Genomic DNA, 27103 nt, shown 5'->3' on the forward strand with positions numbered 1-27103 from the left:
CCACTTCCTCCGGAAGTCGCAGGGGGCCGCTCTTTCCGCTCCGCTCGTTGGTGGCGAGGTTGCCGAGCCCGTAGCCCGGGAGGACTTGGCCGCGGACCCGCCGCGCGGTAGGTGGTTCCTTGCGGCTGGAGGCGGGTCCGGCCGGGGCTGGGCGGGGGCTTCGCGGCGCGGGCGGGCGGCCGACCGACCGGGGGTGGGAGGCTGCGGCGGCGTCCGGGCCGCGCGGCGGGGGCGTGGCGGCAGTCACCGCCCGCAGAGCCCCGGTCCTCCTGGACGCCGGCGGGGAGCCGCTGGGTTCTGACTGCGCTGCGCCCCCAGTGTGGAGGCGGACCTGTTGGGGTAATTGGGGCGGCCGCGGTGGGGTAGGAGTGCCGGGCGCCCGCAGCCGTCCCCTCGCCGCGATGTCACCTCTCTGGGAGCCACGGCTCTGGCTCAGCCCGCTGGGCCCCGGCGTCCCAGGGTGCTCTCGCCGACGCCCCTCCCCGCCTCGGTTCCCGGGTTCAGCCTGGCGGGTGAGGCCCTCACCTGGGACCCGCTGCCTTGGGGGGCAGCCCGCGTTCACGGCACGGAGCATCCCTGCGCCTCCCATGCTCGCGGAGGTACAGCTTGCGCGCGCACACACACACACACCCTCACACCCTCTTTGCCTTCTTAATCTCTTCGCGTCTGCACTCTTGACGCCTCCCCACCCCACGGGATTGGCAAAACACTGGAAAATGCCCAATTCTCTTCCTTAACTTCAGGTCACACTCCCGCGTGGCCTTTGTCAGCGAGCTTCCAGTGAGCAGAAGCAGCTCGTGTCCCAGTGATTGGGGAACTGGGGCAGGCTGTGTCCTCGAGCCCGCACCACTGGCCCAGGACGGTCAAGTTGGAGCCCGGTGATGCCTGAGTTTCTTGCTTCTGGAGTCGAACTGGGATTTTCTGGAAGTTCCGCTCCAAGTACATGGTGCACTTAAGATCATTTTCAAAGTAAAATTTTCTGTTCTGAGATTGCCCTTGGGTAACTTTTTTTTTTTTTAATCGTCTTATTTCTGTGTATTTGTTTGCCCAAGGAGTTTTCCCACAAATTGCCAAAAAGATTCAGTAACAGCTTGCTAACTCAGGCAAGGAGCACACAAAATTATTGTTTATCTTTTTTAATTGCTCCTTTGTATGTTAAGTATGTCGATCATATAGCTTAAAATTCAGTGTTATTTTTAGCTGGTCTGTTAAATTGTGTTTGCCAAAGTGATTCCTTCAATAGCTTTATTCTTAATTTGTTTACCAAAGCATTTTTTACAACTGTTTTTTTTAAGTAAAAAAAAATTACTTATTTATTTTTATTATTTATTTTTGAGAGAGACAGCATGAGCAGGGGAGGGGCAGAGAGAGAGAGGGAGCCAGAGACTCCGAAGCAGGCTCTGTGCTGACAGTAGTGGTTTGGCGGGGGCTCAAACTCACGAGCTGTGAGATCATGACCTGAGCCAAAGTCAACACTCAACCGACTGAGCCACCCAGGTGCCCCTACAACTATTTCTTATTACATTTATAATATTAAATAAAATACTCATTTGTAAAACCATTCTTGACTCAAAGTAGGTGTTTTAAAAATATATGTGGGATGAATTGCTCATCACACTTCTAAACCTGATTTTATGGACCCGTGAAACTCTAGTGTTAAAAGATCCCTAAGTTTTCTGGTGTAAACCTGTCGCTTTTATTACGACTTTTAAACCATGGAGATCAGCAAATGAGTTTTCCCCTTTTAATTAGATACTGTTTTTGAAGGAGACGGGACCTAGATAATATCATCTAACGTTTGTTCTATCAGTAGCGACCAGGCTGATCAGATTTTGTGCTTGACCTAACATTAGGCTGTCTTGACTAGGACAGGACTAGCCTGACTTTGTGTGGCTCCCTGTCATTGACTCTAAGTCTAAAGTTCTCTTTTGGCCAGCAAAAGAGCGGACGCAGGATTAAAGTGAGAGATGGCTAATATCTGGGAAAAGACAAGAGCCCCAGACAAAGGTCTTCCCCGTTTTTATTAGGATCAGAAGGCTTATAAATGTGGTGATGGATGTGCACAAAGGGACAATGAATCTGTGAATGTTAACTTGTGGACGTGAGGGAAAGGGGGTCTTAAGGATATTCGGGGTTGGGGGTTTGGGTTAATACAAAACAAAATCCAGGCGCTGGGAAGTCAGGAGGAAGGTTGTTTACAGCGGACAGGAGGCAGGACCTCTGTTTATCTTAGCTAGCCTAGGGGATGAGACAGGTAGGAGGAATAACCTCAGGGTTGACAAGGCACCTTTTCTTTTGTTAACCGTCTATGCTCCAGGCTGCTTTGCCTGCAGCATGGGGTCCATTGTCCAATTTACCTAACCTGGCCCTATCCCCCTGTGAAAGCAGCTTCTGCCATAGGACTAAACTGGGGTGCTTCCACCTTGAATATCTAATCTTGTTTATTTCATATACCTGTGTACTGGGCACCTTTGCACCGTTTCTGTTTCAGGACTTTGCCCCTCCCTCTCTATTCTGGGGGCTCTGCACCCCCTCTCTATTTTGGGGTGCCTTTGTACCTCCTTAGTCCTGGCACCTTTGTGCCTCCTTATCCTTGGGGTGCCAATCTGGTTTACCCAAACTCAGGTTTGAGCATTTTAATGGCTTTGTATTTCTTTAAGCATTGTTAACCCATTGGCATAAGCCTGGGGGGGGGGGGGGGAGCGGGGGGGGGGGGGGGTTCCTAAGCTCATCCCCCATAGCTCCCAGCACTGTAACTTGTTCACTTCATCTCAGGTCCAGATTCCCGCCCCATGTGCCTAGCCACAAACCTTTCCAGCCTCAGCTTTTCTGTTACTGTAATATTTAGCACAATTAAATGCTCAGACTGCTCACCCCCCCCCCCCCCACCTTTTCTTTCCACAGCCACCCATCGCATGGGCTCTGCATATAAAAACTTTGCTGACTCCACCTGCCTTCTTCCCTAAGATGCTTCTGGCTTAGCCTCTGAGTGTCTCTATCACAGTGGTTCCCCTTGCTAGTCTCTCCTTATTAATACCTGGACTTCTTTGCCCACTGCTTTGGTTTCCTTTGACAATAGCGTAGGGCTGTCTTCATGCGCAAGTTGATCATAGATGCTTGAGGGAACTTCAATATGGAGCTTCACCCTTCTGCCGGTCTTATTACTGAAGTTTTATTCGTATCATCTTGTAGCAAGTTTCCAGAAAATAAGCATCTCTGAGATATTTCTTCCTGATTTTTTTAAATTTTTTAATGCTTATTTATTTTTGAGAGAGAGAGATAGAGAGCGTGTGCATGCACAAGCAGGGGAGGGGCAGAGAGAGAGAGAGGGAGACACAGAATCCAAAGCAGGCTCTAGGCTCTGAGCTGTCAGCACAGAGCCCGACGCGGGGCTTGAACTCACGAACCGTGAGATCATGACCTGAGCCTAAGTCGGATGCTTAACGAACTGAGCCACCCAGGTGTCCCTAGAGTGGTACAAATGATGAGACTACCTTGACCCATCATAATTAGTGTTTATAGTTTGCATTAGGATTCAGTCTTGGTGTTGTATATTCCCTGGATTTTGACAAATAAATAATGACAGGTATTCTCTGATATGGTAGCATACAGAATAGCTTCACTGCCCTAAAATCTTCTGTGCTCTACCTGTTCATCCCTCTTTCCTCTTTGACCCCTGGCAACCACTGATCTCGTTACTGTCTCCATGGTCCTGCTTTCCCAGAATGTCATATCTTTGGAGTCCTATGGTATGTAGCCCTTTCACATTGGCGTCTTCCTCTCTCTTTTTCTTTCTTTCTTTCTTTTTTTTTTTTTTTTTTTTTTAATTTTTAACGTTTATTCAGTTTTGAGAGACAGAGCACGAGTGGGGAAGGGGCAGAGAGAGAGGGAGACACAGAATCTGCACAGGCTCCAGGCTCCGAGCTGTCAGCACAGGGCCTGGCGCGGGGCTTGAACCCATGGACTGTGAGATCATGACATGATGCTTAACTGACTGAGCCACCAGGTGCCCGTTTCTTCCTGTTCTTAAAAATCATTCATGCCTAAGGAGGTTTTCACAAAATGCTGCCTGTGTATCATGCACCATGACTATTGGAAGGAGTTTTTGTAGGAATTTACTAATAAAGTTTTTGAAAACCTGGTAGAGTTTTCTACCGTATACTGATCTATAAAAAGCTGCAGTAGTTTGGTTATTTTGAGGTTCACTAGGCAGATGTATTTTCTGATAGATAATTAAAAAATAGCATGCAGTACTTTGTGATTTACAAGGTGGATTGCCGTGCATTATAAGTGAGTTGAATCTCACAAGTGCTGATGAGGGTTATCTCGCTCCGGGAAAAACTGGGCCTACAGTTCACTTCCAGGTCTTCAGTTCCAGAGCCTTCAGCAGCCATCCTGCTGCCCGGTAACTAAAATGTCGGTAATGTCACGTATAGTGGTGTGCGGTCCAAACTTTGAGAACAAAGTCCCACTTGAAACTTGGGATTTTCCTTTCTTTTCAAGAGCACATTATTTCCTTAGGTCTTCTAATCCGTCTAGACTTGATCTTCTCTACAAATCCTCTTAAAAAACCTTACAGACATTTAGAAACACGCAGAAAAGTAGAGAGAGTAAACCTCCCGTGCCCATTACTCACTTCAGCGGTTACCCTGTACTCCCCCACTTCTGTGTGTATCTGGCGGAGGATGGAGGCCATGGAGGCCACTCTGAAACACTTTCATGCCATTGGTGTGTTTAGTAATTCCTAGTTTCCCCACCGGAGGCGTGTGAGCTTTTTATCTCTCTGTCCACCAGGAGCAGTCTTTCTGAGCTCCAGGCATCTTGTAGGGCCAGACTGTAAAAGACGCTGAATTAGTTTCTTGGGTCAGTCCCTGCCCACTCGGGGTTCTTCTTTTTGACCCGCCTTACTCACCTCTGACCCTAACAGTCCTTCCCTGCATGTGGCCTGGTCCCTACCCCCTGCTTCATGCCTTTCTCCTAACAGATTGCAGTAGCAATTTTCATTTCTGTTTTTCAAAATAATTTCTTTATTTCATAAAATGGTATTTCCCTGTCCTTAGCCTTGTTTTCTTTTCTTTTTTCTTTTTAAATTTTTTTTTAACGTTTTATTTATTTTTGAGACAGAGAGAGACAGAGCATGAATGGGGGAGGGGCAGAGAGAGAGGGAGACACAGAATCGGAAGCAGGCTCCAGGCTCTGAGCCGTCAGCCCAGAGCCCGACGCGGGGCTCGAACTCACGGACCGCGAGATCGTGACCTGGCTGAAGTCGGCCGCTTAACCGACTGAGCCACCCAGGCACCCCTCTTTTCTTTTTTTTTAAGCAGACTTCACGCCCAGCGCAGAGCCCAGTGCGGGGCTCGAACTCATGGCCCTGAGATCAAGACCTGAGCTGGGATCAAGAGTCGGTTGCTCAGCTGACTGAGCCACCCAGGCGCCCCAGCCTTGTTTTTAAAAGCTCTACGTCTTTGACATTACACGTCTCCTTTCTACCGCAGAACACGCTACTGTTTCCAAGTGTGTGGCCCCTGCTGCTTCTCTGCACACTGCTTAATTTTCCTTAAGAGGTTGGCAAATCTTAGTTTGCCCTTGAGTTTCTCCAAACTGTATTCCAGTGGAAGGTGTATCTGATGGGACCTTAGAGCCAGTTCCGTTTGGCTTTACTGAGAGGAGAATTTAATGGCTGATAGAACGAAATGATCAAGCAGGGACAGGTGGGTCCAGGCATTCAACTAATGTTTCCAGGAACTTGACTTCTTTCCATCATTCCGGTCTGCTCCCATCTGGGTTGGGTTTCTTCTCAGGTCGCCTTCCCCAGCAGCTCCAGTCTTCGCCGTCAGCTTCACACCATAGTTCTGGTAGTTGGGCTGGTAACTCCAGCAACAGTCCCGCACGCAGCTGGTGCTGGCTAACTCGGCCTGGGTCACGTGCTTGCCCCTGACCGACCAGAGGGACGCTTCCACAGCCAGCAAGGGAAGGCCACACCACGTGCGCTGAGAGTGAGGATTTGTGTAGATGTCTAAAGAGACGGGGGTGCTGTTAACCACGAGAACAGGAAATGAATACTGGGTAGGCAGGCAAAAATGATAGCTGTCTCTGGAGAAGATCAAATTAATTGGGACTAAAAGCTCCCTCTAGGAGATCCACCATACCAGTCATCACCTTAAAACTTCTGAGCGTAAACACAAAAACAAAGAGGCTTTTCTGGCAAGGGAGAACAGCGTTCCCAGAAATTGTTTTCTCTGAAGCTTTGGTAATAACGCTCCAGGGACACCTTTACTCACTTACCTTCTGGTTGGATTCTTCCGTTAATCTGTACTTGGAGTCACAAATATTTGAAACCTAGTATGACTACAGATTGTCATCAGATTTGGAGGAGTTGTAGATTTATTGTATCTGAGTTCTTCACCTTTCAAATGAGATGATCTGACCCACCCCCCACACATACTGACTGCCTCGCTATCTACTGGGATTTTCAGATGAGGACTGCAGGAAGCAATGAGCATGTGAGAAGAAAAAAAAAGTGTAAGGACACCAAGCCAGTTTTCAGGATTGCCATCTTTCTAGTGCTGCTTTGCCTGTGTTAGGGCTAGAGTTCCACCAACCAGAATAAGGAAGAAAGTAGCGGAAGCTCCCATTGGGTGGGTCAGGTAGAATCGTGTCCTTCGTGAGCACCAGTTTCGGAATAAAGGCCCGTCGTCCGCAAGCCACATTGAAGTCCCGCCCTTTTGCCGACTGCGGAGGGTCCCCTTCACATCTGACAGCAGCGATCTGTCGACTAAGACTTCACCTATTGTAGATGGTTCAAAGGACCCAGTAGCCATAGTGGGACCAGGAGTCTGAAAGTAATTTTAGAAATTCCAAATGGATTTGTTGTTTTAGAAACAACTAGGCCTTAATAAACTTAGATATCACAGCGCAGTTTATTACTGCAGACTTAGAATAAGAATAGTCAATAAGAATAAGAATAGACTTAGGACCATAGCCTTTGATTTACAAAAAAAAAAAAAAAATTAATGTTTACTTTTGAGAGACACACACACACACACACACACACACACAGAGTGTGAGCGGGGGAGGGGCAGAGAGAGAGGAGACACAGAATCCAAAGCAGGCAGGCGCCAGGCTCCAGAGCACAGAGTGGGGCTTGAGCTCACGGACTGTTAAAACATGACCTGAGCTGAATTCGGACGCTTAACTGAGTCCCCCAGGCGCCCCTGATTTTTATTTTAATTTTTAGTGTTCTTGGCTCTTTTAAGGTGTTACAAATGATTCTAAATTTCGGTTATAAACAATCTAATAAAATCATAGCTTTTCAGGTCTAAATCCCTTGTTGTTGGCTAGTGAGGGAGGGCACAGATCACATGTAAGAAGAAAAGATTATGTAGTTCCCATTTTGGTTGTGGGGCCAGGCTACTTAATCGTCAGGTTGAAAACTGGTTCAGATTAGAATCCAACTATTGAAGAACCAGGAGCGTTTTCTCAGAAATGGAGATAGTCACATCAATATTACAGTTTTTGTGCTGGATTTTGTTTGTTTAAAATGATTCCTCTCATACCTTTATTTCCTCTCCCTGTTATTCCAGGTGTAAAATACGAGAAAGTTATTTCAAGTGGTGTGGCCACCAAAGAAAAGATTCAGCCTGACACAAAAATAACCTAGAGGGGGAATCTAACATATCGAGTGCAATGAATGAGTGTAATATACAACTTTCTGAAAAAAAGAGTTCTGGCATTTTTTTTTTTTTTATTTAAAAAAAAATTTTTTTTTTTTAACGTTTATTTATTTTTGAGACAGAGAGAGACAGAGCATGAACGGGGGAGGGGCAGAGAGAGGGAGACACAGAATCGGAAACAGGCTCCAGGCTCCGAGCTGTCAGCCCAGAGCCCGACGCGGGGCTCGAACTCACGGACCGTGAGATCGTGACCTGAGCTGAAGTCGGACGCTTAACCGACTGAGCCACCCAGGAGCCCCGAGTTCTGGCATTTTGATAGAATTATTTTGGTTTTTGTGGAAGAAAGTACTGTGCGTGTGTCTGTGTGTAAAATGACACATTCTGTCGGATGTGAATCTGACTTGCCTGGAATTAGAATGCCTGTTCATGATAGGATAATACCCTTTTGTTAACTGTTACTCTTGTGAAGAATAGAGATGATCATGTATTTTACAATGAGGGAAAGGAACCGTGTCAAAGACGGTTAGTTTGGACCCAAGACCGTTTGACTCTAAGACGCCTGCACTTTTCTGTCTGCCATGCTGCCCGGCAGGTTAACTCTTAACATTCACTTCACCATTGTCTTCAGCCCATTCAGAAGACTAAGATGTTTATAACGCGGATATCTTTTTTACTTTATTTTGTTTTATTTGTTTGTTTTAGAAAGCCGTGTGGAGGTTATGGATGATAAGCCCGGTCCTGGACCACTGAGTGAGACTTCAGAATTTCTCTTCTCCTTTGGAGTTATAGCAGATATTCAGTATGCTGACCTAGAAGATGGCTATAATTTCCAAGGAAACAGACGGCGATACTACAGACACAGTCTGCTCCACTTACAAGGTGCTATCGAGCACTGGAATACAGAAGGCAGCCCGCCCCGCTGTGTACTTCAGCTTGGAGACATCATTGACGGATATAACGCGCAGTATAAAGCCTCTGAAAAGTCGCTGGAACTTGTTATGAACACATTCCAGATGCTTAAAGTTCCCGTTCATCATACATGGGGGAACCACGAGTTCTATAACTTCAGCAGAAACTACTTAACAAATTCTAAACTTAACACAAAGTTTCTGGAAGACCAGATTGTGCACCATCCCGAGACCGTGCCTTCAGAGAACTACTATGCTTATCATTTTGTACCGTTCCCTCAATTCCGGTTCATTTTACTGGATGCTTACGACTTGAGCGTCTTGGGCGTGGATCAGTCCTCTGCAAAATACCAGCAGTGTCTGAAGATACTGAAGGGTCACAATCCAAACTCGGAATTGAATAGTCCTCAAGGTGAATTATTCCTTTGAGCTGAGAATCTAATACATTGTCTTTAAATTCTTCAGCCACCTTTTATTCAGCAGGAAGATGGACGGTTAAGGTAAAAGTATATCGTCGCCGTCGTTCAGGGTCAGGATTTGTCACAAGCCCCATGGCACGTGCATTGGTTGCAGTCGGTTGAAGATACGTTTCACGGATGTCTGAATGTCTCTTCTGGGCCAGGCCCTTTTTCTAGGGCTAGCTAGTCAGAGCCATAAGCCATGCTGACAGCATCCCCTCTCTTTTTAGTGGATTGAGTGGAGGAAACGAGAGACACGGTGGGCGGGACCGGGAATAAATGAAACAAATGAAATTACTTCCACGGTGATAGATCCTACCGAGAAAATCACATAGGATGTTAAAGAAAAGGATCGCGTACTGTTTTAGCTTCAGTGGTCAGAGATGGCCTCTCCAGAGAGAAAAACATGGAAGCGGAAACCTGGACGGTTGGAAGGAGTCGTCCTTGGGAAGCACGGGGTGGGCAGAGTGTTGGGGACGGAGTCGGGGACAGATGGGAAGGTGCCCGGCAGAGGGAGCCTTGGGCATCAGGACACAGGAAGAGGCCAGTGAGGGAAGCAGGGGAGCATGTGCAGCGCGCCTCATCCGTACTTTGCCCTGTGCCTCGTGGCTCCCCGTTTTAAGTCAGCCGCTGCCCAACGTTCCTCAGGAAAGGTGCAAGTGTCCCCACGTTAGCCGAGTTCGAGTGCCCAAATGAGGGGAAAACTGGCCGTTGATGGGTCTAACGTACCTCATTCATTTCAGGACTGTCTGAGCCCCAGTTTGTCCAGTTCAATGGAGGATTCAGCCAAGAGCAGCTGAACTGGTTGAACGAAGTCCTCACCTTCTCGGACAGAAACCAGGAAAAGGTGGTGATTGTGAGTAAGTATTTCAGTTCCTCGATTGCACCAGCGTCGTGGAGGACGGGAGAGTTGGGTCGAAAGTGCACTGGTAGTATTTCGGTTGTGATGACCTCTTGCTGTGAAATGAATGCTTCCATTCCCCCCCCCCCCCCGCCCCCAACCGAGAACCGGAGTATAAGATTGACGTTTACAGCCGAGCCAGGAAAGAACTGTAAAATAACAAAAACATGTTGCCACATGTTAGTGCCTGGGAGTCGGCCTTTTAGGTTTCAAAGTAGAATTTCAGCACGGGGGATCAGTTTACGTAGCACAGTTGACTCTTGAACGACGCAGGGGATGGGGTGCCGCCCCCTGCACAGTCGAAAATCCACGTGTAACTTGTGACTCCCTAGAAGCTTAAACTACACGTGGCCTCCTGTTGGCTGGGAGCCTTACAGGTAACGTAAACCGTTGGCTGACACATATTTTGTCCGTTACGTGCATCCTACACTGTATTCTTACAATAAGTGAGCTAGCGGAAAGAAAATGTCATTAAGGGAGTCATAAGGAAGAGAAGGCACGTTCACAGTCCTGTAAAAATCTGTGTATAAGTGGACCCGTACAGTTCAAACCTTTGTTGACCGTCAACTGTAACATCTGAGTGCGAGATTCGGTCCAGACCCCCCCCCCCCCCCCCCCCCCCCGACCTCAGCCGGTCAGGCACTGTGGCCGCTGGACGGAGGCATCGGCTGTCGAGTGTTGGGGTGTCAGGTGTGACATGCACGTGGCGGTCAGTACTTCACATCTGGAGCTGTGTCTGCTGCGTCACTGCAAGGAGATAAGATTTACGAGGCTTCTGCTTAGAGTCATCTTCTACAGAACTGCTGTCGTCGTAGGTTGTAGGAACCTGAGGTGCAGGTGTGCGCACACACACAGAACTGAATTTGGACTTGGCGTATGGCTGGTGTCCTTGGTCTGGGGTCTGAGTTTCGATCCTCGCTGTAGAATTGATGTGGCGCAGTGGCTGAGAAGACCGTGCTCGGGGTCCCAGGGACGGGACGCCGTTCCGTGCACGGGTGTTTGCGTGAGCTATGTGACTGGGTAAACGTGGAACCTTCAGACCGATTCTCTGAGTGTTGTATCACATGGAATCATGGACACGAAAACCCCTCGAAAACGACGGGCTAGTCTGACAGCTGGCGATAGAAACGCGTATGTCTCTAAGTGTGGTTTTTACTTGGTGATCCTGCACCGTGGGAAAACACGTAGACGGAGCAGGGCTGTTGGGGCTACCGTTAGATCAAGTGTCCTTCCAGGCTGGGAGGACACAAGGTGCCCCGGGGTCATTGGTGCAACGCGACACTCCCTGACTCCTCCGTAGCTGGTCTCATTGTTGACTTGTCTCTGTTCAGCTTCCCGCTGCCAGGCCGGCCCTGTCACTTCCGAGGACACTGGCGTGGAAAGGGACCTACGGGTCGTGCCGGCAAACCTGCCAGTGTCAAAGATCAGGAAACAGAGAAATGAAGCAACGTGGTTCTTTTGGTGTGGTTTTCAGCGTGTGGTTTTGGCAGGGACTAGAGCCCATCCCAGCCTCCTTTCCCCCTTGTCTTTTTACTTCAGGGCACCTGTCTCCGTTATCGTCTCTTAGGTTCTTGCCTGTTGCTGTAAGCTGAGAAACCGGATGAATGAACCTTTAACAACTGAGTCCTCAGGTTCTCTATGGCAAAGTTTAAAATGGCTGATAGCCCTTGGCTTTCGTTTTTCTGTGCTCCTTCGCTTTGATTTTGGGTACCCACAGGCCATTTGGCCTGCGTCTTGGAAGGCTGGCGCGGCTGGTGGCCGAGATGTGGTGGGGACACCACAGCAGGACGGGGTTCTGCGTGGAGGATTCAGCAGTTGGGGTTTGGAAGTGTGAAGTTTCAGAGGCCGCTAGATCAGTGGAGATGCTGAGGAAGCAGTTTGGCTGTTTGAGTCTGACATTCGCGGTGGGGAGTCCGGGCGGGATGTAACCACGAGGGACTTGGAAGGTGCCCGTGACGGTCGGAACTGTGGATTCCTGGATCGCCAAGGCATCAGGCGCGAGTGGAGAAGGGACCCAGGGACCGAGTGTTCAGGCGCTCCCAGGAAGAAGCGGGGAGTGAGAATTCGTGGAAACGTCCGTGGAGCAGGGAGGAAGAAGAGGAGGACTGGTGAGGTTCTGGCAGCCTGGGGCCTCCGGGATGGGGAGACGGTCCCTGGGTCACGTGTTTCCAGGTCTCTCGATCTGGAAAGTCACCTGGCCTCTCTGGACCCTGAGCCCTTAGCACGGCCTCAGGAGTGGGCATGTGTCGTGCGTGGGCACACTCGTAAATTCTTTGGATGCCTTTGGCTCTGTCTTTAGGGAGCTATTAATCCTCCATAGTACAAACTAAATAGAAACAAAACAGAACAAAAATTCAGAATAAATGTCAGAATAAAAATAACAGTTTAAGGAACAGAAAAGGAAAGTGACGTAACGGGAAGAAGCAAAGCCAAGTGAGCTGTTGTGCCCACGCTGCAGACCGACAGACGGGGTGGCCTCCACGTGTGTTCAGGAATTCGAGACTCTCCTGGCTCTCCCTCCATGCACCTCCTGTGGGACCTAGGATAAATAGTCCCTGCTTTACCTCACTTTTCGCATCCGTTAAATGTCTCCGACTGCCTTGATCTCGTGGAGGTGTTTACAGTGGCGTGCATCCATTTTAATGCACTGAGTGTCTGTGTAAGTGACCTATGACCCGTTGACCCATCCCTGAACTGTTGTTACATTTAGGAGTACCTCTTTCTGCGTCTCTGCCGCTCGTGTCTGAGGAAATCGGCGAGACGGATTTCCTGCACAGCATCCGCCTGACTTCTGCGGACGCCCTCAGGGTTTCTCCATGTCTGTGCGTCTTCAGACGCTCTGGGCGTAGGGAGCCAGGGGTTCTGGCCTCTCCCCGTGTATGCGGACTGTCTCCCTGTGTCTACGCTGCACAGATGTGGCTGTAGATTAGCCAGTTCTTCGCGTATGTGGATTTTCTCTGGTCTTAGTCCATCTGGAAGAAGTAGCAACGTGCTTTTTTTTTTTTTTTTTTTTTTTCCCTTCCCCGTGAGTACTAGCTTTTAGCCATTTCTTTTGATGAAAGAGACATTTCCTACTCGGCTCATAACTCTTCTTCTCTTTAACTAACAGGCCATCTTCCCATTTACCCAGAGGCCTCTGACAGTGTGTGCCTGGCCTGGAATTACAGAGACGCGCTGGCCGTCATTTGGTCCCACAGGTGTGTCGTGTGTTTCTTCGCCGGTCACACTCACGATGGTGGCTACTCCGAGGATCCTTTCGGTGTGCACCACGTCAACCTAGAAGGGGTCATAGAGACGGCGCCGGACAGCCAGGCTTTTGGCACCGTTTATGTCTACCCTGACAAGATGATGTTGAAAGGGAGGGGCAGGGTTCCGGACAGGATCATGAATTATAAGAGGGAGAACGCCTTCCGGTGTTAGTCTGGCTCACTGCGTTCCATCTCGTTTGCCTTTGGAGAGAGAGAGCACGGCTGAGCTTTGTGTTTTTGTTCATCTCCCCCCCCACCCCCGCCCCCACCCCAGAGCCCTCAGTCTCCTTGCTTAGTATTCTCTTTGCACGACAAAACGGATCTGTGGCCTCGGGGCGCGTCAGCTCCCGAGATATTCTGACCTGTCGTTTTTGGATAACAGATCCGGTGCTGAGAACTGGACACAGAATGAATGCAGGTGGCGTGAATAAACCAGGGCAGAGACTGAGGGGGGTGGTCGAGTCCTCAAGACAGACTTCATTTAGCCTGATCTGGAATTTTTTTTTTTTCTTTCTTTCTTTTTTTTTTTTTTTTTTTTTTACCAAGGAGGATATATTCATGTATTAACCATGTAACTTAACGTTCGTAATAATAAAATAAGCTCAGGTAAACTCTTTCTGTGTATCCTGCTGTGTGAATGAGCTTTGGACTTTTTTTTCTCAGAATACCCAACATATTTGTACATTTATTGGCTTGTATTCCTGTCCTGTAAACAAAGTAAGTTGTCTCACGGGTGAATGTGTGGTCCCTTCCATGCGAGGCCGTGAGAAAGGCCTCCGGAGAAGTCACGCGGTCCCCTCGTGATTCTGAGTAAAGCGGGATCAAGGGCCGGCACAGCCGTGCACCTGCTGGTGTGGCCCCTCTGGGCAGCAGCTAGTGCTGTGTGAGACTGCAGGGGGGATTGAGTTTACTCTCCGCTCCCCGTGTAGACGAATGGGGCACGTTGACTCGGCTGTCCCACGCGCTAAGGTTTCTTTGCGGAAACATTTACTAGATGGCGAACGGGACCGTTGAAGCTTGGAGCAAGTTTGAGTCAGGGCCTAACGAAACATCAAGCGAGAAGACACCGATACTAGTCAGCCTGAGTGCACCTGCCGAGCACCTGGGCTCCGGGGGCGAGGGGTGTGTTCGTGTTCTGTGGCTGCTGTGGCAAATTACCCCCACGTTGGTGGCTTAGATTGCGTGTATGTGACGTTTCTGGAGGTCGGAAGTCTGAAACCACATTCCCTGGGCCAAGCTCAAGTTGTTGTCAGGGCCGCGCCCCCTCGGGGGTCTCTGCGGCAGAATCTGTATCCCAGCTTCTAGAGCCTCCATTCTCAGAGCCACCAGTGCAGCCTCTTCAAGCCTCCCTCTGCCTCCCTCTCTCTCATCGGGATGGCTGGGATGACGGGGAGGCACCCCCTGGCCGATCCAGGATCGTCTCCCCACCTCAAGACCCTTAACTTAATCGTGTGCGCACAGTCTACTTTGTGATGCAAGGTAACAGTCCCAGGCTCTGGGGATCGGACCGGGCGATCTTTGCGGGCCGTTATTCGGCCCACCAGAAGGGTGACTGTAATGCGCTCCCTGCATTCACCGACTTTACCATCCGTGGACACAAATGTGTGAAGAGAGGCCTAGGAATGCAGAGCGGAGGGGTGGTTCGCTTTTGTTTCACGGGACTAGGGAGGACTTGAAGAAGGAGGAAAAGGGTCTTGATGGGGTGTTAGGCAGAAGAGCATCAGCAGAGGTTAAAGGGCACGGTGAGTTGAGTGGCAAGTAATGCTGTGTAGACTCCCCGAAAGGTGCCTGGGGTTATGGCAAGAAATCGCGAAGGCAGAGCACCGGCGAGGGCCGTGCTGTGAAGTCTTGAATGATGAGCCTGGAGTTGGAAGTGAGCTTGTCGGGTTTCTGAGCTGGGGAAGTGTGGTTACAGGTGCCTCTCAGTCCTCGCAGGAGGAGAGGCTGATGGGGAAGAGAAAAGATGGGCGGGAAGGCAGGGGCTCTGATAATAGAAACGTTAAGCTTGCTTAAATTCAGCGGAGAAACAGAGATCACAACAATCTCAGTGCCTTTCCGAAGGCAGCACTCCTACCAGAAGTTTTCTGTGCTCAGAGATCTCAAAGGAGCCGCGTGTATTCACAGAATTCGCAGTGACACGGGGGCCGCAGATACGATGAAAGTGCATTTTGAACGTCACTTCTTTTTTAAAAAACTGGAACATTACGGTCTTTTAAGCACAGAAGCAGGCATTCCTTGGATGATAGATCCTATACAGGCTTTGCAAACAAATCCACTTCTTCCTGTGTAACTTTGGTAGTGACATGAAAAGGGGTGTAAAAACCATCAATCTCATGTGAACTAAGTGTGCACTGGACTGAAATCCTTTATGTGTGTTTTATCGACCTTGAAATAAATTTCACGTCGGTTGCTTACAATTGACAAGATTTTCTTTTTCCCTTTTCCCTCATCTAAACCTTGAAAAGAGAATTTCGCTTGTCCAGTGACCACTGTGTAAACCAAACACAAAACATACGTGCCTCCTTTAACAAGTATTTATAGAATCCTTAATATTGTGTTAAAGGCTATAAAAGTAGACAAATGGACAGACTTATTTCCACTCTCCTGATACATGATTGGTACTAATATTCTTTTGAGTGAAATACTTCCTAAATGTCATGAGACGGTATTTTGACCCCAGAGCTTGATGCTGACCCCTCAAAATTGCCAGCCAACAGAAATACGATGTGAACCATTTAAGTAATTTAAAAGCATTCACGCTTCGGGGCGCCTGGGTGGCTCAGTCGGTTAAGCGTCCGACTTCGGCTCAGGTCACGATCTCGCGGTCCGCGAGTTCGAGCCCCGCGTCGGGCTCTGTGCTGACGGCTCAGAGCCTGGAACCTGCTTCAGATTCTGTGTCTCCCTCTCTCTGACCCTCCTCCGTTCATGCTCTGTCTCAAAAATGAATAAACGTTAAAAAAAAAAAATTAAAAAAAAAAAAATAAAAATAAAAGCATTCACGCTTCAAAAAGTAAATAGAAACAGATGACAAATTTTAATGATATATTTTATATTAACGCAAATACGGCTAAAATATTTCAACATGTAATCAATATGAGAATATTTTATATTCCTTTTGTACTATGTCTTTAAAATCCAGTGTGTGTTTTATACAAGCAACCCCTCCATTGGGACGCCACATTTTCACTGTTAATACTTCATCTATATTTAGATATAAAAACTGGAATTAAGCAGATTCACATAACCATGTTGTTCCAAACACACTTAAAACAAGCGTTGCAGACACATTTCTAACTTTTCTAATAACTGAATCGACATGTTATAAAATTAAAGTGAAAACCGTAGAATTTTACTTCCTCAGTGTAGCCACATTCCAAGTGCTCAGTGCTACATCTTATGGTTATGTTAGCATGTTACGTGACGTTTGTATGCACCGTGGTGATGTCACCGTGTCACGCGTGTGTGCACGCACTGCGGTCATGTTACCACGTCGTGTGTGTGCGCACCACGGTTATGGTAACATAAGTCGCCAGGTTGGAGAGTACAGCTCCCAGATGGTCTTCTCCCCAGGGTTACCTTTGACATTCATTTAAAAAAATATCGATTTTGGTCATACTTCTCATTTACCATGTAGTGAATATTCCGTTTCCTTCTGGTCCCAAATTCCTTTATTCTACCTAACTCTCTCTTTCCAAGATGTGCTCGTTCCTTGGGCATCATTGAGCTCACTGCACTGCACGGGTCCAGTATAATGAGTTCATTTCGGGGGCACAGCCCTCTCTTGAATCTCTGTTTCTATCATTCCACCGAAACCCTGTTTTCTTCTGTTTTAATCACCTGTAAGCCCCTTATAAGCACTTGGTAATTTTGGAGGCTCTCATATTATCCACTCTAATCCCGTGCAACTGTATTAAGTAAGTAGGGGATCTGGTTTTAATCCTGTCTTACAGATGAAGACATATCCGCCAGGAGGTGTATATATTTGCCCAAGTCATATAGACAGGGGTAAGCTGAGTCAGAATTTATATCTCTTCACTTTTGTTCTGTGGCCTTCTCTACTCTACGGGGACCCAATCGAATATCAGACCCCTCTCTTACCAGTTCCATGCAACTCTATGCCGTACCGTAGACATCCTCAGAAAGTTCTTGGCATTTTTTTTTAATTACCTCTAATATTAGCTGAGATTACCTGAAGTTCCTAGGAAATTGGCTTGTTACAAGCATGTTTATAAAAAATTGATTGACAATACTCATTTTAATAATGGGATTCTTGGCTTCATTTAAAGTACTGTCTTGCAGTGAGTTGGCCAGGAGGACCGCATCTCCTTGTTTATGTATATGTAGACCCAAGAGAGAAATGGGAAGAGAGCGATTACAATGGCAGTAGCCAACTGAATTCTTCCACCAACTGGATTCCTATGAAGACACACAGGAATGATTATCAGTAAAAATCCAATAACATTTATGGATTGCTTTGGAAACAAATATCAAGGTTGAATTTGGTGAACACATTTTTATAGGACTTTTTCTTAATTTTTATTGGCATATAGCTTATTGATTTGTGGGAGTTCTTTTTTTTTATTTTTTACCTTTTATAAAATGTTTATTTATTTTCGAGAGAGAGAGCATGAGGTGTGGAGGGACAGAGAGAGGGAGACATAACAAGCTCCAGGCTGAGCTGTCACCACAGAGCCCCAGGTTGGGCTCAAAACCACCAACCGTGAGGTCATGACCTGAGCCGAAGTTGGAAGCTTAACCAACTGAGCCACCCAGGCGCCCCAGGAGTTCTTTATTCTTAGTGCACATCTTTGTTGTTTATATATGTTGCAAATAGCTTTTCCCACTCCTATAATGATGTCTTTTGAGGAACTGAAGTCACTGATTAATTAGGCAGTGTGACAATCGATCTTTTCCTAATGATTTCTGTATCCTGTTTAAGAAAACTTTTCCTCCCCAAGGTCTTGGGGAGGATTTGGGGTTATCTTCTCTCAAAGGCTCACTGTTTTGTTTCTCACATTAGATCTGTAATCCACCTGGAACGGCTGTTTATGAAAGTCAGGTGGGGAAAGTTTGGCCACATGGGCATTCCGTTGATCCAGCAGGATTTGCTGACAAGTCTGCCTTTCTTTGCTGCACCTGTACTGCCACGCGGTCAGGAGTCAAGGGTCTACCTGTGCGTGGATGGACCTGTTTCTAGATTTACTCTTTCATTAGTCTTACCCTTTTCCCAGTACAGGTTTATCCCTCCACTTGCTTAGGTCTTCTTTAATCTCTCCCACAGTGTTTTGTCGATTTATTTGTAGAGCTTTTGCCTATCTCTTTCTAGATTTATTCCTAGGGAGTTGATTTCTCAATGTTCTTATTTATGGTTAACTTTGTTTTCACCATTTTCCGTGACTTGTTGATTTGAGTACATTCACCTAGTGGGCAGCAATCATGCTAATAAACTCACTCTAACGACTTTTCAGATTCTTTTTGATTTTTTGTGTACACAATCACGTTACCCACGGATAGCGAACGTTTTTCTTTTCTAGTCGTTGTGCCTCTAATTTTTTTCTTGCCTTATCGGACTGGCTACGATACTAGCTTGAACAGTGTTGAGCGGAAGTCGTAATGGTGGCTAACCTCACCTTTTCCTGATCTCAGAAGGCAAGTTTGCAACTGCTGGCCACTGAGTATCAGGCTTTGGTGTAGATCCCATTGGTCAGCTTTAGTTCCTTTCTACACCTGTTTCCTAAGACCTCTTGTGGATGGACGGTGAATTTTACCAGGTATCCTTTCTGTATAGATTGAGAAGAGAGCTTATTTATTCTTTTATTCTGTTAACATGATAGAGAACACTGGTTGGTTTTTGAATGTTAAACCGTGTTCACAGAATGGACCCAAGACGGTGGTTGGGTGACATATTGCAGGATTTTATTTACTGGTGCTTTATTTAGGATTTTCTAATCTGTGGTTGTGAGTGAGGCTGCTGGGTAATTTCTTTTCTTCTCTCTCTCTTTTTTTTAATGTTCTTGCTAAGTTTTGGCATCAAGGTTATTCTGTCCTCATAACATGAATTGTAAAGTGTTTCATCTTTTTCTGTTCTCTGGGAGTGTGTTAAAGGCTGACGTTATTTTTTCCTTAAATATTAGGTAGAATTCTCCAGTTAGGGCATCTGGTCTAGAGTTTCTTTAATAGTTATGGAATTGTCCTGGAGTATTTCTTCTCGTGTCAGTTTTGCTAGTTTATATTTCTGAAGTGACTTATTCATTTTTTTAAAGTTAATCTATTTTGAGAGAGAGAGAGGGTGCACGAGTGGGGGAGGGGAAAAGAGGGAGAGAGAGAGAGAATCCTAAGCAGGCTTCACACTGTCAGCACAGAGCCTGATGCGGGGCTTGATCCCACGAACCATGAAATCATGACCTGAGCCGAAATCGAGAGTCAGACCCTCCACCGACTGAGACACCTGGGTGTCCTCAAGACATCTGATTTTAGCTAACGAGTTGAAAACTTACTTTGATGAACTGTGACATAGGCTCATCCATGCTGTGATAATCACCAGACCAAACAGTTCCCTATAAAACAGCATACATTTCAGATATTTGAAGTAGCTGCAAATGACCTGTGTATCGTCCCTTTCTCTCTGTGACCACCAGCTGCTGCTATTAGATGACCTTCCCCCAAGATACGTAGCATCTACAGAATATTTTCAAGTCTGGCCATGAGTCATAAGTTACTTCTTTCAGACCATTTAAAGCCTTATATGAACACACGTTTCGTCTTATGAGGCAGGTGTGAGCTCCATCACTGCTCCTCAGCTTCTAAGTGAACAACAGCACAACACAGAAATCACTTCAGGTCACGGGGAGGATTAGAGTACAAGCAGGGAAACGATCCTAGATCGATCATACAGGCACCACTTTACCACTGTGTTAGAGGGATCAATGTTAGGTAAGATGAGCTCAAATCAATAAATAATTAAGCACGTGCAGCAGGAGCATGGGTCACGTCTTAGTGGAGAGGAATGATTTGTAGTATGAGGCAACTAATGATTTTGGGTGGGTAGATGCTTCTAGAAATATGCCTTAAAAGCATCTTTTACATAGAGTAGAAGACAGTCATAGCTGGCCATGGTACCACCGGAAGCCAGAAGTAACTCCGGAAGTTACCGGAAGTAACTCATGGGCCTGAAGTCGGTGGAGGTGATTCAGCCCAACCTGATTTGCTCTCTGGTTTTCCAGGGATTAAGGCCTATGGCAAAGAAGCACCCTGCCAGGGACGAGTAACTTCTAGGTCTCTAACTCTTGGTGTTAGCAGTAGGATGGACAGGAAGGGAAGGGGGCTATGCAACAGGCCAAGGAGTCAAGGGTGGGAGGAAGCAAAGGAAGAGGTGATAAGTTCGGATCAGATGGCCTTGACAAAGGGAGGAGATGACAGGAGACTTAGCAGGGCAAGGCTGACAGACGTTGACTTAAAATACTGACCTCTGAGGTGGCTGCTCACGCTTGTAGGTAAGATTTTGGCCAGAACCACAACTAAACCAGAATGCTGATGGAGTTTTCGCCTTGTTCGACCAGACTCTTAACTGTGCGGCTTCCTTGGCTCGTTCATTATAAGGGAGCCGAGGTCAACTGCCCGACCTGTGTGCTGACCGCCTCCAGCAGTGATTGTGGGATGTGGTGCGCAGTGCTGGCTGTGCATCCTGGCTCCATTATTCCTTCGGCTTCCCCAGGCTCCTCTCAAGGAGGTGATACCTTCCCTGCTCCTGATGGTGTGGCTGAGGGAGCTGAGTCATCGTGGTGCGGATCAGGGGTTGCGGAGGACCAGGAGCTTTCTCAGTTCTACCCCACCCCTTCCAAAGAGCAAAGGTCACTGCTCACCTGCCTTCTTCCTCATGTAAGACGTTCTGTTGTGAATGAAGCCAGAGGTGGCCCGCCAAGCCGACAGCCCACAGGATACACAGGAATGTGTGTATAGCAGAGATACTCTTCCAAATGATGTTGCCTGAAAATAGATATTCTGACACTGTCAGTCATGGAATCACCTCCCAGGGAAACCATGACCTCTCTGTATCTGCTCTGCCATAGTCTTTCAGGTAAAGCGTTCAGAAAAGGCTGGGGTGGTGCCTGGCTGGCTCAGTGGGTGGAGCATGGGACTCTTGATCTCAAGGTCCTGAGTTTGAGCCCCACGTTGGGAGTGGAGCTTACTTAAAAAAAAAAAAAAAAAAGCTGGGGTTTCTTTAAGTTTTGTTTTGGGGAATGTCATAGAGGTTAAAGCAGTAATAATCAGCTTAAGTGGACATGTGCCCTTTCTATGATGACTACCCTCATTTTCTTTGGGGATCTGCCCTTCCCACACCCCCCCTGGCCGTGTGTCCCAGACAACTGGACCTTAGCTTGATTATTCAGTGCATTTCATCCCTTTAGTGGTGGTGCTTTGGCTCCAGAAGAACAGCTGACAAATCAGGGCCGACAACTCAATTCTGAGACGTCGGTGGAGATATCGGGGAAGCAGATCCTATCTTCTGTTGGACTGAGCGGGCAGGAAGAAGTGAACTTTGACCTGCCGGGCTACCACGAGGGGCCCTGGACTGAAGTCCATCGGCACGTGGTGGAACAGAGAGGTGCCGAGAGTTCTGAGCCAGTGCCTGAAGCGAGCACGACCCCTGCATTTCTTTCAGTCACGTACCCCAGTACGTCTCCGTTCGAGCTCACAGCCCGTTTGAGTTCAGTTTTTTCCTTGCCGGCAACTAATGGAGCCCAAACCACTGCACCGTAAAGATGCGGACAAGAGTTCCCGGCGCCTGTACGAGGAACGTGTGCATCTAGGGGACATGAGTTTTCCCCATCCAGCTGGGAGCCACTGGTCTTTATTCTAAGGCCCTGAGAACTCTGAGGACTCACTGGCAAAGGAGCTGTTTTCACAACAGTGAAGAATAACCTGTCAGGACCAACAGTCCCTGTTAATAAGAAAATGTTAGTAAACACAGTAAAATGTAATTTCTTTTTTGTTATGAGACACGGTTTTATGGTATAAAACTGTCCACCTCTAGGTTCGTTGAGTTTTTGGGGCTGTAAAAGGTGAAGCGACTATGTTTTGCCCACATCGTAGTAGGTAGCTTGTGGGCAACACAGACCTGATATTTTAAGGGAATTTCTTTGTATGTATATCCACCTGGCAGATTTTATATATGTATGCGAAATGAAAAAAAAATATATGTATATACGTGTGTGTGTGTATACATATATATTTTTTTTCATTCCAAGGAGCAGTTTACAAAATGTATGATAAAGCCTCTGTGTTACAGCCATCCATTCACTCAACAAGCATTAAGTACCAAACCGTATTCGTGGCCTTATTTCAGCGGGGCTTGGGCAAAGATGGGCTAGACATGGCCCGACTTTTAAGGGGCATACAGCCTAGTGGGGGGAAAACATAAAAAAAGCATGAAATAAATTGTCGTAGGTACTACGACAGGACAGAGGGAGGTTGGGGGGGGTGATACGTATTAATGCAAAACCTAGACATTTGTATGGATGTTATAAACCGTTTCTCTACATAGAGTAGCCGGCCATATACACGGGGGTTGAATGAGTTCAAATAAGAAAGTGATTCCCGGCAGTGGTACCGGAGTTAAGAAGAATTGATGAAGAGTAAACATATAATAGACACTGGTTGCCACTGACTCTGGAGATACCAACTTAGCACTTTGTTGCTGATTTTCTATCAGCTTGGTGGCTTTAGAAATCGGTGCGGTGACTGACGCCCTTCTCTCTCACGGGCTAACCTGCAGAACCACTGTTGCCCACGAGCATAAGCGATCTTGGGTTCCGAGTTGGTAAAAGACCGTCTTGGTATGGCAGGTCCTTGTGACACTTGCTTGCAGATGGTGTGGGTGATCTAGATTAGAATTAGCCCCTCTCATCATCAGAAATGAGAAGACCTGGACAGCCCCGTGTTTCTCCTGGGAGTCTGTCATTATTACAAGAAATCTGATTTGCTGTATCTCCCTGCAGAATCCAGGGTTCGTACCCGTGACAAGGGGGTTAAGTCCAACAAGCAAGGTCAGCACAGCAGGGATCATGTACACCACCTGTTAGCAAAGAGAGAGAAAATTACGTGGGTAATTTCCGCCCCATGGCATTTGTTCTTAGTGTCTCTCTCCCTTGCCCACCTGCCATTATGAAAGCCAAAAAAGCCAATTTATATTCCCAACCTCTTCAGCTAGGGTGATCATGCTCCCGCCATGAAATGTAGTAAGAAGTCTTGTAGGGGCAAGGCTGATACCTAGAGCATTTAACAACCAATAATGCCCGGATGCTGACCGAGCAGGATGGATCCCAGACCATAAACCAAGTTGGTATGCACACACTGACTAGCAGCCTGTCTGAAGGGCTTCCTGGGAAACATTTCCTCCCCAATAAAAGGGAAGAAAGCACAGGAGGAAAAATCATTTTGCTCCTGCCTTACTTCTTCCTACTTGGGATGCCCTTGTCTGGGGATGATGTCTGGAGCTGCAGCAGCCATTCTGTGAACATGAGAGAATATATCACCCACACATTGGAGATGGCAGAGAAGAAAGGAAGCCCGGGTCTTTGATCACGTTGTTGGCTGCTAAGCAACTCCCTCTGGACTTCTTGTTAAGTGAGATACTCTACTCTTATAACCTGATGCTAGGCAGATGTTCTGTTATCTGCTCCTATATGCATCCTGATACAGGAGTCCTCCGTGAACAAGATGAAGTAGGGGACGTGGAAGTGAGTCAGGTGTGAGGTACAAGCCCCCAAGGCCCAGTGACGTAGTACTGGTTCCTGTTTGCATCCATTCATTCTTTTACTCAACGGTCAATACAGAAGGACTGCCATAGGAAGGCTCTGTTAGGTTGCCTGAGGAATACCAAGAAGAAGGAGTAAGTGGTCCCTGTTCTCCCAGGAGCTGGCATGTACCGAACCAACTTAAATGTAAAGCAGAATGGGTTAGTGTTAAAGGTTTGAAGGAAGGACGGTTAGAACCTATGGGAAAGAGGGAGAGAGACTTGAGTGACGTAGCATTTGAGACAGACTTTGAAGCTTGAGCACGACACACACAAATCCCAGGGGCGAGGCACAGTAAGTTTTACAGGTGGATCGGGCTTCCAAGACCAGGCTGGGAAGGTGGGTTGGAGCCATCCTGCGGTGGGCGTTGAGTGCCAACCTGGGGAGTTGTAACTCAGGGATCTTGGGGAGCGGGGGAAGTTTCTGAAGCAGGAAGCGATACGTGGGAAGCGGAAGGGATCAGAGGCAGCTCCAAGAATTGGGAAGCTGGAGGGCTGTCTGCGGGGACATGCTGTCTGTTGGTGTTATGTCATCTAAGCGTGAAGTGAGAGGTGACATACAGAGACTGTACAGATAAGCGGTCGGACCTACACGGGGCGCTGTTGGATTGCTTTGTTCTTCGTTTTGTTTTCTGAAAGGCTCTCAAAGGTGGTAGTAAGGGACTGAGATGTGGTTTGGAGCAAGGATGACCCGGAGGATGATTCAGCTGTTGATAGAAATGGGTGAGTCAGGAGGAGGAGGGGGCTTTGTAGGGAAAGGTGCTGGGCAGGACCTCGGGGTGTTTGAGGAGCCAGTGTGATATACAAGTGGAAAGATCTAGCAGTCTTTTGCAAATTCACCATTAAGCTGGGTGTTGGAGAGTCGCCTGCAGGGAAATAATATTTGGAACTCAGGACATGGCCCCGCGTGCTGAGGAAGAGGCAGTTTGATTTGATGCGAGAGCATGTGAATCTGGACAATAAGCACTATCAGAAGGAAAAAGACTGGCTGGGATTTCACATTACAAATCCAAACACTTCCATTTGTTGCTAATATTCTTCCAAAGCCAAAAGTCATCTTGGCTGGCGATACTGCAGTCTTGCGTATCCGTTTTGAAAGAAACTGGGCAAGATCCAGACATTTCAGGAAACGTGTGGACGATCTCTCCCTCCTCCGAACAGTTCAGCCAGAGCATTGGTTAGATGTATCCTGTAGATTTTATGGGCTCGGATTACTCTTTATAAATATAACTCGCTGAATTAGAGGAACCACAGACCCTAAGCCTGCCATTTTCTGGTCAAATGTTTGTTGGAGTGTCTGGGTAGAAACTCACGGGGAATGGTTCAGTTGACCTTGGGAGGTCTACTCTGTGTCTTCAGAAAAGTGTCCTCAGTTGGCCCATTTTTATGCAAAGGGAATACTGCCCTAAGGACCCCTGTGTCTGGAAAATTCTTTGTTCTCTCCCCCATACACATTACTACCCTGATCCCTTCCCCTCTGACACTTTAGGAAAAAGAGCTTACAAAGAATTTATTTCTGAGTTTTTCCGCACATGGAGCCGGGAGGGGCGACAAGATGGGTAACAAGCCTGTGTTTCGTGCACGGCTCCACGGTTCTTTGGGACGCAGGAAGCAGCTTTTACTCACCATCCACAGTTCTGCATCTGGATCGTTCACCTGGAAAGACAGGACGTCTGGCATTAGCAGGCACGGCCCGTGCCCCACTCCCGTATCTGGTCTGCTCCTCGATGCGTCCCAGTCCTGTTAGGTGCCAGGCGCGGCGCCAGGCGGCGGGGACAGAGTCTAGCGGAGGGCGGGGTCGCAGGGGCTTCTGGCTGAGCGCCGCAAGGGGGCCGCACACACTGCGCACACAGTACCGGTGTTGTGGGCGCCCCCGTCTGAGGAATAAGGAAAGCCCTTATCGGGGGTCCCAAGGCAGACCTGAGGGGTACCCGCGCCCCAGACGGTTCTCCCGGGCCCTCAACCGCGCTGGGTCCCCGCTCTGGGACGCGGGCGGGCGGTCACGGGAACGCGCCTGGCTTTCCGCTGGGACAGAGGCGGGGGCTCCGGGGCGTGACCCCCGACCCTGCGGCCCCGTCAGTCCACACCGCGTGCCGGGAACCCGCCCGCCGCCGGGAGCCGGGGCGCTGACCTGCACCAAGGCCGCCAGCGCGAAGAAGGCGGCCATGAGCCCGTTGCAGGCCCGCCACAGGCCGGGGGCCCAGCGTCCCGCTGCAGGCGCCATCCGCTCGGGGCCAAGGGTCTGGGCGGGCCGGGGGCGGGGCGTCGGGCTTTAGGGGCGGGGCGGGGCGGGGTTGTGGCGTCCCGGACCTAGGGGCGGGGCGTCGGGGCTTAGGGGCGGGCGTGGTGCGGAGGTGGGGGCGGGGCGTCGGGGACGGAGCCAGGCGTGAAGGCTTAGGGGCGGTGCGAGGCAGGCCGGGGGCGGGGCTTCGGGGCGTGGTGAGGCTGTGGTGTCGGGGCCTAGAGGTGGGGCGTCCCGGACAGAGGCTGGGGGCGGGGCAGCGGGGCTGGGGCGGGGCTTGCAACAGGGCAGCGGTGGGTGGGCTTCCCCTGAAACCCACTTTGTCCTGCGCCGGTTTCTTTCCCCAAACACCCCCCCAGGTGTCGAGTGGCCGCTGGCGGCCGCTCGCTGGGTAAGGATGTGGCACTACTTTAGCCTTACTACTCCCCCCTTTAGGTTCTCCCGAAGGCGTGGCCAAGGAAGGTGCTGTGTCCCCATTTCACAGATGGGGAAAGCGAGTCTCAGAACGACTGGATGACTTGCCCAAGATGGCACACGGCTCCGGGGCCTCCACACAGACCAGATTCGGTCACTCGCCGCTGAAAAAATCCAAAGGCAGGGCGACCACTGGTGGCGAAACAAGAAAGGAATTTGTTTCAGTGAGGCCAACACCGGCAAGACAGCGGACCAGCGTCTCAAACGCTGTCTCCGAAGTGCCAGAAAAACTTCTAGGCTTACGGAAGGAAAATGTAGGGCGAGGGTCGGTGTGTGCCAGCAGGTGGCAGTGCAGGTCAGGTGGAACCCTGTGTTGGGGTCTCATGCAGGGTCTTGCTGGCTCAGGAAGGTCCTTATGGTTTGAGGGGGTGGTTCGATCCCCATCTGGGGACTCTTTGCCCGCA

The 27103-nt window shown here is 48.6% G+C and overlaps 2 protein-coding genes across 4 annotated transcripts; one reads left to right on the forward strand and one right to left on the reverse strand.

Annotated features, from left to right (window-relative positions):
- The first annotated feature begins 3 nt into the window (after positions 1–3).
- Positions 4–15951, forward strand: ADPRM (ADP-ribose/CDP-alcohol diphosphatase, manganese dependent). 3 transcript variants are annotated; one of them, XM_058703978.1, is made up of 5 exons: positions 381–599; positions 744–969; positions 8376–8993; positions 9783–9899; positions 13050–15951. In XM_058703978.1, the coding sequence occupies exons 3-5, from the start codon at positions 8393–8395 to the stop codon at positions 13358–13360; spliced, it is 1029 nt and encodes a 342-aa protein (XP_058559961.1). In that variant the 5' UTR covers positions 381–599; positions 744–969; positions 8376–8392; the 3' UTR covers positions 13361–15951. The 3 variants fall into 3 exon arrangements, with proteins under 3 accessions (XP_058559960.1, XP_058559961.1, XP_058559962.1); XM_058703979.1 differs by having other exon boundaries at positions 744–946; XM_058703977.1 differs by lacking the exons at positions 381–599; positions 744–969 and adding an exon at positions 4–107.
- Positions 15952–16203: 252 nt separating this feature from the next.
- TMEM220 (transmembrane protein 220) lies at positions 16204–26246 on the reverse strand. Its single transcript, XM_058703983.1, has 6 exons — positions 26115–26246; positions 25610–25639; positions 23203–23263; positions 21051–21174; positions 19686–19745; positions 16204–17604 (listed from the first exon to the last, which is right to left on the reverse strand). Exons 1-6 carry the CDS (start codon positions 26205–26207, stop codon positions 17469–17471), a joined length of 504 nt encoding a protein of 167 aa, XP_058559966.1. The 5' UTR covers positions 26208–26246; the 3' UTR covers positions 16204–17468.
- Positions 26247–27103: the final 857 nt, after the last annotated feature.

This window comes from Neofelis nebulosa, chromosome 16 (assembly GCF_028018385.1).
Source record: "Neofelis nebulosa isolate mNeoNeb1 chromosome 16, mNeoNeb1.pri, whole genome shotgun sequence".
Classification (NCBI taxonomy): domain Eukaryota; kingdom Metazoa; phylum Chordata; class Mammalia; order Carnivora; family Felidae; genus Neofelis; species Neofelis nebulosa.

Excerpts from the sequence above, each read along its gene's own strand:
- ADPRM (XM_058703977.1), top strand. The coding sequence starts at position 8,393 with ATGGATGATAAGCCCGGTCCTGGACCACTGAGTGAGACTTCAGAATTT. Across the intron at positions 8,994-9,782 it reads GGAATTGAATAGTCCTCAAG|GACTGTCTGAGCCCCAGTTT; the intron begins GTGAATTATTCC and ends CATTCATTTCAG. Across the intron at positions 9,900-13,049 it reads GGAAAAGGTGGTGATTGTGA|GCCATCTTCCCATTTACCCA; the intron begins GTAAGTATTTCA and ends TTTAACTAACAG.
- TMEM220 (XM_058703983.1), bottom strand. The coding sequence starts at position 26,207 with ATGGCGCCTGCAGCGGGACGCTGGGCCCCCGGCCTGTGGCGGGCCTGC. Across the intron at positions 23,264-25,609 it reads CAGATGCAGAACTGTGGATG|GTGGTGTACATGATCCCTGC; the intron begins GTGAGTAAAAGC and ends CTTTGCTAACAG. Across the intron at positions 17,605-19,685 it reads CTATGTCACAGTTCATCAAA|GAATCCAGTTGGTGGAAGAA; the intron begins GTAAGTTTTCAA and ends GTGTCTTCATAG.